Raw genomic sequence first — 13,261 nt, forward strand, 5'->3', positions numbered from 1 at the left:
CAGCGAACCGGCCATCGAGGCCGAAAGACCCTGTGCCTCCTCCCTCCACTGCATTTTCTACCACATTACAGAATTTAGAAGATGCCTTTTCTTGGCTTTTATCTTTTATTTTTTTATACTACCAATGACAAAAATAATATGCCAAGAAAGCAAAAGCATATAAAACTTACTAATTTATGAGTAAAGAAAACTCTGGTTCTATGAATTTTCTGACCCAGGCAACACAGGAAAGCCTTAGAACTCGCACGGTTCTTAGAGCAGACAGCTGAGCACTGTGCCTTGCTGAAGTTGTGTTTCTCGACAAAGTGTATTTCCCTGAACATCTGTGAAGACGAAAAGTTCATGCATGTAGAACTGAGGCAAAAGGCAGCCAAGAAACTTGAATGAAATTATACCGTTTAAGGGCCAAGCATAGTCGCTCACCACTGACTGATAACTTATACTCAGGAGACTGAGGCAGAAGGACTGCCCTAAGTTTCAGGACCCCTGGAGCTACATAACGAGTTCCAAGACAGCCTGGGCTATCCTGTGCAGCCAGTCTCAAAAAAAAAAAAAGGTTCGAAACAGTGGTAAAGTATAAACCAGAGTGAAGTGAGGCTGCCCAATTGTGGGTCTGCAGCGTTGAGGAAAAGCCCGAGTTCCCTGCTGGTCAACGGGACTCTGTCTGTAATTACACTCTTCAGTCATCAGAAGACGGCCTGCCAGAGGCTTCCCCACTACTGCCACTCTTCTTGATCCATGGCACTGTCCCAGGAGGATCAGATTTCTCCATGGCAGGAAATACACAGGCCACTGCTCATTGTATGCGATCAAATTAAATATTCCAACTGCCTGTGACAAGGCTACTTCCCCAAATCTGCACTTAATGACACACTTTCCAGGTAGAAATCAGCCACTTTTGATTAGTCTGTGACCTGGAATTAGCTGAAATCTGAGATTAGCACACTCAGTTGACAATATTGACGTGTATGGCATGTGTGTAAAAATCTTAAAAGTAACATATTTCATAGCACATGTGGTATAAGAGAGATGAAAATCATGAGCTGTTCTTAGATTCTACACTAGAATCTGCAAGGAGGATGTACTGAGCAAACACAATGAGCGACTGAAGAGATCCAGACACTGTTTCTCTGGCACACAGCACTGCAGCAAGAGCAGCAGCAGCCCTGCCCTTGCCGCTGATTCTTCCGACTCAGAACGTCCCCTCTGAGCCAGAATACACTGGCTGTTGCTGATCACGCTGTGAGACACCTGCACCGGCTACTGGGCTTGTCATGACGCACAGAGCCTACCATCTTCAGCTTGACACTGTGCACGTTATAATTAGTCATCCAAATGAACATGTCAGAGCAGCAGCAGCAGACCTCTCATCAGGGCAAAAGAAAAATACATCAAAACATTATCAACTCAGCAGGAAGACGGGGACCATAAGGAAAATTACCCATTTTTAATATGGATGCCACAAAGCCATGTCTGTTATGTTACAAAAAGAAAGGAAAATAAAGATCTTCCCAGTTCAAAGTCCAGGAACACTGAAGCCAGAGAAGAAATGTACAGAAGTAGACAAAGACTTTGTAAGATCAGTTATGTGGTCTGTATATACAGTGTTTGAAATACAACTTTATTACTAGACTACAACTGTAATATTCGTTTGCTTAAGAATCAAATTGTTAAAAAAAAAAAAGAATCAAATTGTTTAAAAATAAAGAAGGGAAGAAAAAAACCTAAACCTGTAAGAGCAGGACTGCCCCAGCCAGTCTGTGAAAAAGGACCACACACAATGTCACCTCACCTCTCACCTTACTTTCCAGAAACAAGTTAGCATTGCCAACATTCTAATGTTGAAGAGAATCAGAGTTCATATTCTATCACAAAAAATAGGTCGATACTTATATGCAAACAAAATTTTTTGAAACTTTTGAAATTTTAATTTATATGTATTATGTTAAAAAAACTGAAATTACCTCAGACTGATACAAATGAAGACATCTCCAAACTGCGTGTATAGTGTGGACAAGAGTAAGTTCAGACTGTTCTATACTACTTGAATATGAACCAACTGTAACTGTTAGAACAAACTATGGCGTTTATATCTTTTCAGACAAAAAGATACAGGTTTTCCTTGACATACAAAAAAAATCAAAACTGTTAAGACTAATATACACGACCACTCTGAAAATTTGACATATAAACATAAAACATATAATACACCGAGTTAAAACAGATGCCATGAAAAGATGTTCCTATTCTATGTAACCAGGAAAGCACTGGTATCAAAACAGTATGAGAGATGCATGCATATCTTCTAAAAAGGCTTCTAGCAGGCTAAGACTATGAGCACAGCAATGATTACCAATTCTTGGTAAGGAATAAAAGGCAGACTGAGATCAAAATAAAATATGGTAATGTAAGAATTACTATGTGTGCCTTGATATAAGTACAGACTTATACAACCAATTTGGGAAGGCAAGCTGGCAGTGTTTAGTAACCTCAAAGAGGCATATTCCATGTAACAGTTATAGGAATAATCCATACAGAAATCCTCATACATATGCACTGGGAAGTACACAGAAGTGTTGTATTGCAGGCTGATAATAAGAAACTAGACATATTTACCAATAGGGCAGTGAATAAATTAACCTACTGATGGAGATAAAAACATATAGCATAAATGAGTAAACTGACACACAGAGATGAGTTTAAAGAAGTCAACTAAATGGTACTGATTTAAATACCTTACACTTCAAATATAGCATAAGATAGCAAGGATAGCGTACTTAGAATTGAAGGGAAAGAGAGTCCTGTTTAGAAAATTAAAGAGCCCAAAAGAAATGAGGCCCAGAGGAGGGAGCAGGCCCAGTGTGGTTCCAAGAACATTTTATTTCTAACAGAAAGGAGCATGCTAGATATACATCTAAAGCAAAGGTGACAAGGTAACATCTGTCCAGTGGGAGCTGGGGGTTAAAAGGAGTCCTCATTTTTCCAGAACTGTAAGAAGTTTAATATTTTCTACAAATTTTAAAAATATTACATTCCATTTACTACTAATTAATCCTGTTTGCTTGGAGCTATTACAAAAAGAAATTTCCAATAGTCAAGCCTACAGCTCTAATGGAATAATATTACATTAACTGCATACTCACAAGCCCAAGGCTCCAAGCTTGTGTAAAGCGAGAACACCAAATTTAAGATAAACTGTTCCCAAGCAGTTTCCAGTCTAGCAGTCCAAACTAATTTTGGTGTCACACATACTCTTCCTGACCTTTCAGGGAAACTTACACAGTACCCACAATAAAAAGAAAACTCAGAAACTCATCACAAGATAAATATTAAAGTGTGAATTCTACATAGCATCTTGGAAAGAGTCATACAATTCAGATGCAGTGTTTTCTCATGACCTTAAAGAAGTTTAACTAAAAGATGAGGCTTGCAGGGTCAAATGAAGAAGATGTTTCTAAAGAAAAATTAATGCAATCTGTAGGCAAATGAACCGTTGAAAAGAAAATATTATTTTTATAAATGTATAAGCTACATCTAGTACCAAAAGAAAATTACAGACATTTTCCTTTTATTTTCTGTTTTATCAGTTTCCAATAGAGGAAATGGGATTTGTTGTTGTTGTTTATAAAAAAGAAAATTAGAAAAATAAATATGACTTAAAATATCTGATTAATTATTCAAACCCTCATATAAACCTAAGTCCTCTTAAGCATTATAAAGTTAACTTATGGGCAGGAGAGATGGCTCAGTGGGCAAAGCTTGCCACGCAGGGCTGATAATCTGAGTTCAATTCCTGGAACTCACTTAAAGATGGAAAGAACAACCCCACCGAGTTGTACTCTGACCTCCATATGTGCACTAGATAGAGCACACAAATGCACACACACATCAACACATACAATAATAATACACGCATTTTAAAAACCAAAGTATAACTATCCATGTATATTTTTAAACAGTTCAGAATAAAAACATAGATGAATTCCACTTAGAGAACACTTGTAAAGTGTCACTGTGACTTTGCTTTTACTTTCCAATCAACAAGCAGAGATGTTTTGTCCTAGGTACTATCAAGTACCAAAATTGACCTGGTGCAAAGGAAAACAGTGAAGAATCTCATCATGACACTGTCCTCCTTCAAATTTTTAAAGATATTTTACTACTAATATCACCTTTTAAGTATATATATATAAAACATCAGTTTATAACATTGTTATAAAGATACTGATCTCTATTGATGGACTGGGAAACTGAATTAGCCTAGGTAGAGTAAGCACAGATACAAGGCATAGTACAGTTTATATTCCATTCTTCACTTATGAAGGTTATATACGTCATCAATATTAACAATTTAACAGTATACAAAATTCCACAAACTTCCTGCTTATATTCACTGCTTTCTAAAGAGTTTTTTTTAAGATTTAAATTTAACAAAACACTGTGTATCAGTAGAGCTTCTACATGTTTGCTTAAAGTAATGAAATCTAGACAAGTGTGTGTGCATGCTCATGTATAGATAGAGAAAACAGACATTCATTTTTTGGAAAATATGAATTATTGCAGGAGGGTTAACATAAATGCTTAAAAACAAATAATTTAATAATTTTAGACTTTATTATTTACCTGTGGTGTCCAGGAAACAGAAAACGGAACAGGAAAGTCCACAACACAATCGGGTGGCTCTACAGGGTACTGTGACAAAGCATGAAAATAGGTCATTCCTGTGTCTGTGTGACAACCTGACATGAGGCATTTCAGAAAAACTAGATACATTAGGAAAGGCGTCATAACTACAAACATATATACTGATGTAATACTTGTGTAACATATATTAAATATGCACATGCGCATCCTGTGATTGTACTATTATAGTGATATCGGGGTGATTAATGTCCCCTATGCTGAGGGGGCACAAGAGGCAGTGAGCTAGGGGTTCCAGAAAGTGCTGAGTAACCAGCAGCGGTCTGAGTCAGGGTCACCGCTGCTGGTGTGGGATGACCAAAGCTGACGGTTAAACAGAGATTAAAACAATTGTGATTTAATTCTTCCTGGTCATAAATTTAATCTCAATCAGCTTCAGTCACCAACTGACTAGACAGTGTCATTAAATAATCAAGAAGCACACAACAGTGACTATATGTAATTATTAATTGAAATATGACTTCCCATAATAGGCAACTACTCATATTAAGAAGAGGAAAAAAATAAAAACAAAAAGATAACAGAAATGATGAAACATCTTCTATTTTATTAGGGAAAAATAAAACTTACAGTTTTAAGCATGAAAAAATTTTTAGATTGGTAAAACTACTAGAGAATTAATTACTTGGTTATATAAAAAGAAATGATAGTCATAAGAACAAATCAGGTTTCTAAGTTACCAAAGATAAAAAATAGTTGTTTTTAAAATTAAATTTCTTATTAGAGAATTCTATTTCAAAATCAATTAAAATATAATTCTGAAATCTTCGAAGTCATTTATAATTAAAAATACTCATTACTTGCCATTAAAAAGCTAAATTCCTTAGAAGAGAATGAGTTTAAAAAGCTTTCTATGGCAAACTATTTTAAGTTCCAGGCTTTACTTTCCAGTCTCTGATTTTTCATTACTTCACTGGGGAAGTCACAGAGACAGAAGGAGGAGGAGAAGGTGTAGCTATAACTTTTTTTTAATAACTATATTTGAATTCAGTGTTTCCCAAAGAATTACCATTTTGCTCTCAAGGTAAGTTTGACTAGAATGAAGTGAGTATCTATACATACTAATTAACTTTATCTGGTTATATAAAGCTAGAAACAAAATTAACACAAATACATAGAAAAATGTTATAATGTTTAAATATGAAACAAGAAAAAGAAAACAAAAGATCAGGCTAAGGAAAATGGAGTATATTCAGGCAACTCAAAATATTCCAGGTTATACTTCAGAGCAGGGGCTGTAACCATGGAGGCAAAAATATGTACACCTTTACTTTTTTTAAGTTATGTGAGTTGTCTCCACACCCTTCACAACTGCCCCCATCCCTCCACTCCGGTTCCAGCTGTGTTACTTACCTCTTACAATCCTAGAGGGGACATTTAACTTCTCAGGCTTACACATGTGAAAATGACAGAACTTAAAGTGTTATAAAGATCTATTCCCTCTAAATTATCAGGACTCGTTAAAAATATGCAGGGTGGCCAGATGGCTCAGTAGGAAAAGGGGCTTGCCACCAAGGCTGACACTGTAAGTTCAATCCAGAGAACCCACATGGTGGAAGAAGAGAGCTGACTGCCAAAGGCTGTCCTTCAGCACGTGTACCATGGCGTACATACACTATAGAGTGATGATAGATGATCGATAGATATAGATATAGATATTAAAAAGTTTAAAAGATAAAATATGTACCCTCAAAACCTCCCTGGGTCAGAAATAAAAAATTTGATTCACTTTGGGTTGTTATTCATCACATTGGGATCTACCAATGGCCAGTGTCAGTTCTAACTTAAAAAGTCATCAGTGTGGATAGTATAAGAATATAAGGGAAGGCGTGGTATTCTACATGAAGCCTCTGTGACCCTGAATGTCCTCAAGTACGTACATGGCTCATTACATTAAGAAGAGTAAAACCCTACATTTAACTAAGATTCAGTACAGTAAATACTACAAGTAAAATGACATGGAGATCCATACCCAAAATTTAAACAAATGAATCCAACTGAATTGGTGATAACCCTGTGTATACAAGCAAGTCCTCTGTATCATTTGTGAGATGATGACACTTGTAGTGTATATTTATAATTGTGTAAACACACCAGGCTCTAACGAATTAAACTGATCTGTATGTAGTGGTTTTATTGCATATTTGCTTGAAGTTCAATAAATACAAGGATGTAATATACATATTACTATTACTTACATGAAACACCAATTTGATCAAATAAACTTCAGGGAAATGAAGAGAATAAAAAAAGCAACTTTATGTGTTTAGGGGTTTATTATGAATTATAAAAATATAAAGTTATATCGATATTAATTTTATTTTCCTTTTTGGGCTTTTGAGATAGGGTCTCACTCTGTAGGCCAGTCTACCATTGGATCTCAACTGACTGTATAGCCTGGGTTATCTTCAAACTTGGGACAATTTTTTTCCTCAACTTCTCAAGTGCTAGGATCACAGGAATGAATCATCATGTCTAAAATCATTTTCAAAATAGTTTCTGGACTACAGTAGCTAAATTACAGTGTGGAACTAAATACAATGTACCAAACCCACCCAGGCAAAGTCAGGATGGCTCTTAAGTTTTCAGGATATATGTAATACCAATTTGCAGTAGTTATAAAAACTATATTGTTATTTTTGCATGTTTTGATGGCGCTGGGCATGGAATCCATGGTCTTGGGTAAGGCAGTTAATCAACTGATCTAGAGCTCCAGCCTGAAAACTTCTATTTTGGAAATCATATTGACAACAATACTCTGCATATAAGAATGGGGCAAAGTGACACACATGTGTAGCCCTGGTACCCAGAAGGCAGAAGCATAGTCACCACAAGCTGGAGGCTAGTCGGGTCTATGCAGCAGCTTCCAGGTTAACTGGGATTACACAGTGAGACTCTGACTCAAAAAATTTTTTCAAGTGTAAGTTTTAATAATTTCTCAGTATAATAATTCTGTAAATCTCTCTTGAAGCAAGCCAAATGATAAATTTTCAAGGAATTATATGCCATTAAGCACATATATTTGTTGCAATAGTTTTTAGATTCTACAGTCGATTACTCTGTATCACATTTTAACCAAGTCCTAATCTGCTCTAACCAAGGAGGCTGCCCCCAAGTAAACACACCCAAACCACAAAGCCCAAGTTCTCAGCCTCTAACACACACTGAGTTGTTTTTACAGGATTTATTTATTTTTAACAGGAGTTGTCTAGTCCAAATCAGTTATTGTGTTCACTGTGGTTGGGGATGGTGAGGAGGGTGGTAGAACTAGAAGAGTATGTGTTCAAAAATAAAAATGAAACAAAACAAAATGTACGTATTTAATATATGTCAAGTCAAGAAACAAACGTTTGTATACATAAAAAAAAGCACTCTTTAAGGTTTGTTTTAAAAAATCATAGTTTGGGTTAAAATACTATATTCTACAATCTTACCAAATAGCTTTAGTGATTAATGTTTCCTAACTGCTATCCCTAGGCCTAAATACTGAGTGGGGAAGAAAGAGAAGGAGAGATGAAGAGATCACATACTGAAGACTGCTGTGGGATGGTCTGTATGTCAAATGTGTTGCTGATTGGTCAATAAATAAAACACTGATTGGCCAGTAGTCAGGCAGGAGGAAGTATAGGTGGGACAAGGAGAAGAATAAAGCTGGGAAGTGGAAGGCTGAGTCAGAGACACTGCCAGCCACCACCATGACAAGCAGCATGTGAAGATGCCGGTGAGCCACGAGCCACATGGCAAGGTATAGATTTATGGAAATGGATTAATTTAAGATATAAGAACAGTTAGCAAGAAGCCTGTCACGGCCATACAGTTTGTAACCAATATAAGTCTCTGTGTTTACTTGGTCAGGTCTGAGAGGCTGTGGGACTGGCAGGTGAGAGAGATTTGTACTGACTGTGGGCCAGGCAGGAAAACTCTAGCTACAGAAGACAACCTTGACATAGCTATAAATCTAAATTAAATAGACAAGTCTAATAAAGACCACCAACATAAGATTAAGACCCCATGTCTTTTTCAGATACAACCCCCCATCTCCTCCCATCTCAAATAAAGTTTTGTTTTTTTCTCTGCCAGTGTCTGTCTGTAGTAAGTATTGTGAAACTACAGCTGTAAAACAGACACAGAAAAAGCTCATCTACAATGTAAAGTTGTATTTTAAAGCAATAGACATAATGGAACATACTAATGTCCACATCACCGTTTGCAATATCACCAATGATGTTAATATTATATAGATTTAAAAAAAACCTTTTCTACACTGAACCCCACAATACTTAAAATTAATAAACAATAAAGGAAGTCTCTGAAAATAGAAGGAAGTGTGGACACAAGCACCATCTGCTTAACAAGCACACGAGCTTTCACCCTGAGGACAGATGTATTAAAACCATGGGCTCTGACCTTCCCAGCACCAAAGCAAGTCTCCTCAGTGTATAGTATCTAAACAGTGATGTGAGTGAAGAGGCAGAACCACTGTTGCTGGCTAAATGTGACCTTTTGTAAGGATAAAAGATGAATTCTTCCATTTTTTTAGAAACATATCTTTAAAAACTTAAAATTATTTTAATGAAACAAACTTCTAACTCATTTTAAAAACTAATTAGATTCATATCCAACTAATTTGTTGATGTGTCTTAAAATTGTACCTAAATGTTCTATGTGTGCAGGAGAAGTGAGTCGCTGCTGAAGTTGTCTCTTGGAGCCACTAAGACATACCAACTTTTCTGTGCCACCCAATACAGCTTTATATGTTTGTTTATTTTCTCTTTTGAAAACCTTAAATGCCAGACTCATTTTTATAAAGGACAAATACAATTGATCTTTTCATCACTACAATCTTCTGAAATAGGATTGATTGATGACTACTAGAAACAATAAAAATCTGAATGTCCTGGTTTCCTTGAAATTTCAATGTTTCCCCAATTGTTACTAAGGGAATGATTAATATGTTGAGCTTTCATATTTATTTCTTAAAATTCCCAATCTAGAACTGAAACATAAAGATGAAATGAAAACATAAAACAAATGTTTTGTGACTGTTTATAGATCACTAGCATACACAAGCTTATAAAGCCATAACCTTTCTAAATTCTTAGAATATATACACCCAAAAACTTTAGCCAAAATAAATAATAAACTGTGCATGCATGTGTATGCACTCTGTATGTGTGCATGTGTGTGTGGGTGTGCGTGTGTGTTAGGGGGTCGGGTGAGGAAAGAGATTAGAACTACAAAAAACTCAGTCAGAAGTAGAGGCAAGAGACTTTCTCAGAAGAAGTTTATGAGGACAGGGGACTCATTACTCTTTCTTTTTTAAACAGGAAATTACAACACTAATGTCATGGTGCTTGGGGGAGGGGGGCTATTGACTATTTCTTGATTATAATGTCTGCATTTTGATGAAATTTGGAGTAAATTTGTGACAGGAAATTATATCTAGACTTTTGGAAACTGGATGAATAAATTCCTTAAGGCTTTCTACAATCAATTTTTAAAATCAGCCATGTCATTTAAAAAAAAACCAGGACTTCTAAACATTGAACATCCAGAGTTCATTTCTCAAAGTATTTCCTGACCATAATAACAAGGCACGTACCTTTGCCTTCAACTTGACAGTGATCACATGCTTTCTACCAGAAGCATCGTGTGCTTTTAACTTGACGGTACTGAAGGAAGTATCCACACACACAAGTCTGGTGAGCAAAAGAGAATAAAAAATGATCACACAGAGGTGGGCTATGGGGTGCAGGGGAGGGTACCATTCCTTCTACTACATGGAGGAAATTAATCAGGAATTTCTGCATGCCAGCATCTCCTCCTGCTATAGATTTACTGCAGTTAATACAGCAGCCCAGTGCTTAATGCAGCCATAGATCTCAGGATTATTTACAATGTGTGTCAAGGCTCATGCTGTGGTCAGTGAGCACTATGTTTCGCTTTTCCATCACTGGAACCTTTGGCACACACAGCATGTTTCTGTCAGCATCTACTTATGTACACATTAAACTTCCTGTCAAATTCCTTGATCCATTTCTGTAGTTTCATACAGTATGAGGTTTTTATGCATCCTTTATTTGTTTTTCTCCTCAATGAACTTCTCCTTTGTTATCAGTAATGTTACTGTACAACAATCTGGCTGATATTAGTTCATACACTCAGATTAAACCTATGGAAAATGCTGTATAAGCACAGGTATGGACTGGTCTCTTAGCAATAAATTTCCTTTTTGCACAAAATATAGCTTCTGACACTTAACCCAGGCATGATTCAAGATGAATAATATTTTAAACACATAGCTCAAACTGGGTTGTTTTGGCTTTGAATTGCTCTAAATGCATGAATTCTCTACAATGAAAACCAATATCCTTTGAAATACATCATTCTGTAAAAATGCAGTCCCTTGAGTAGCAGAGCTACTCCAGAGTGGCTCAAGGTAGGCAGTGTGCTCACTAGAGTACCTGGAGTGTAGCTGGTACTGAACATTTTTACAATACTATTTTCTTTAAAGGCACAAAGTGGGCTGAGACCTTTGTGTAACTCATCGCCCAGAGAAATGCTGAGAACCAACATTAGCCTCTGTCTAACCTCAACATCACTATAATCCATTTGGTTACAGAGCAGGAACAAAGGCAAAATGGTTCAATTAAACAAAACATTGGACAATGAAGCTGTGGAACACTAATGCAAACCAGACAGGAATCTGAAGAGCATGTATGTGTTCAATAATGGATTAAAACGTAAAACCAAACTATCCAGAGTAGAAGTTCTATCTAATTAGTAAAAAGTCTAAAGTCTTGGAAAACAAATGAAAGTAAAACTATGGTAGAAAACATATTTGTGTACATACATGGTTACTCTTTTTTTCCACTGATATCTATAAAATCCTATTATACTTCTCACACCTAAACAATATAAGCATTTGTCTCCATCCCCTTTTTCATGAGTTCAGATACACGTGCATCTGACTGAAAACTTCTTCAGATCCAAAACAAGAAAGGCATGTGCATTTATTTGTCTTTCTTCTATTTATAAACATTACATGTATTTACAAATACAGGGATTTTTAAAGTAAGAACTGCAGTTTCAAAATTAACAAAAATCAGCATGGATTAAAGCAAAAGCATAGAAACTTTTATAAAGGAACAGCTTCAAAAGCACTGACTGAAAGCGGAGTAAAGGGGGCGGGCTCCGAGATGGGTGATAGTCAGAACGGACAGATCTGTAAAACAGAGCAGGGTTACACACGGGCCGAAAATAACACGAGAAATCAAAACGGAAGATGGAGTTTTCTAAATAATAACACACGGAAACCTTAAAAACGTTCTGCTAGTAACTTTACAGTGAGAAAGTTTTATGTAATCATAAAACCAAAACTGTTTACTTATAACATTAGAATCTAGCTAGACAAAAAAAGAATGGTAGCTACAGACACTGACGTAAACCCACTTAACAACTGCAATTTAAAAGGAAGAGGTGACAACTCTGGGAAGCTCAAAAAAGAAAAGATCAAGAGTGAAGATTAATAACAAGGGAATCTATAATTGCTAATGGGAGAGCTACATATTGAACTGAGTGAACACGAACAGGATTTAAAACATATTAAACCTAAGGTTGTTTTTTTAATCTCTTGAAATACTGGGCTTAGTGTGACCAACAATTTAAACTGTTTAGCTTCTTTTCCTTAACCATGTAGATGCATTTAACTAGTACTAACATCAACAGGGCAGCCCACATCAAAGCCCAGACTGAGAGGGATGTAGGAATATACTTTTTCACAATTTTGAAGGTTCCATTTTGACTGTTTAGCACTAATTACATCACTCCTAGACTACCCCAAACTCCTACTCTGTTCACTTTCGTCACTTCATTTCTCTTTATAATATCAAGCCACACTGTCTTCTGTGTCAACATCTACCCTTTCTTTAAAATCCTATCAACCCCTTGCCCATCCCCATCCCCTGCAGTCTCTGACCCTGCAGTGGAAATCCTGTAGTCTACCCCATAGCCCCATCTTTTCATGTGAGCAACTGACCTACTGCACTTCGCCTCATCCTCCAGGTTTAACATTCTTTCTCCACTCTGGGCTTGGAACACTCATCTCTCCTCAAGAACTTGGCAACGTGCTCACAAACTGAACACTTCAGCCTCACCTTAGTTTACACCGATTCACACCTTTTTCTCTTGGGTTTTAGCTTGCCAGTCAAATAAGCTTCTCCTGTATTAAATGTGTAGTTTTCTGCTTCTATGAATGTGAAAATGCAGCATGTATGCATGAACATGCAGGAGCCACTGTGAGACTGGCTAGTTATGTACTGATTTGGGTACCAGTTTTAACAGCTGGATGCAAATGCTGTTCAAGTTAAATACTACGGCTATATTCCAATCTTAAAAAAAATTCACTACTGTTATTTCAACACTTTGAACATATTAGCAGTGTATTTAGAATGAAATCACACTGACATTTTGTTTTATTAATCTTTATTTTATTAATATTTTTATTTCTTACCTGTTTTAAAACAGGTTATTATTCATTGTAACTAAATCATTACCCTAA

The 13,261-nt window shown here is 36.3% G+C and overlaps 1 protein-coding gene across 1 annotated transcript in view; it reads right to left on the reverse strand.

The window, feature by feature from the left end:
- Window positions 1-13,261, reverse strand: part of Fancl (FA complementation group L) — a 75,791-nt gene that overhangs the window by 26,353 nt on the left and 36,177 nt on the right. The window contains exons 6-7 of the mRNA XM_059275251.1: window positions 10,304-10,400; window positions 4,624-4,692 (exon numbers count right to left, since the gene is read on the reverse strand). Of these exons, the coding sequence (XP_059131234.1) occupies window positions 4,624-4,692; window positions 10,304-10,400 (166 nt within the window). The remainder of the gene's footprint in view (window positions 1-4,623; window positions 4,693-10,303; window positions 10,401-13,261) is intronic.

Source organism: Peromyscus eremicus, chromosome 10 (assembly GCF_949786415.1).
Source record: "Peromyscus eremicus chromosome 10, PerEre_H2_v1, whole genome shotgun sequence".
Classification (NCBI taxonomy): Eukaryota; Metazoa; Chordata; class Mammalia; order Rodentia; family Cricetidae; genus Peromyscus; species Peromyscus eremicus.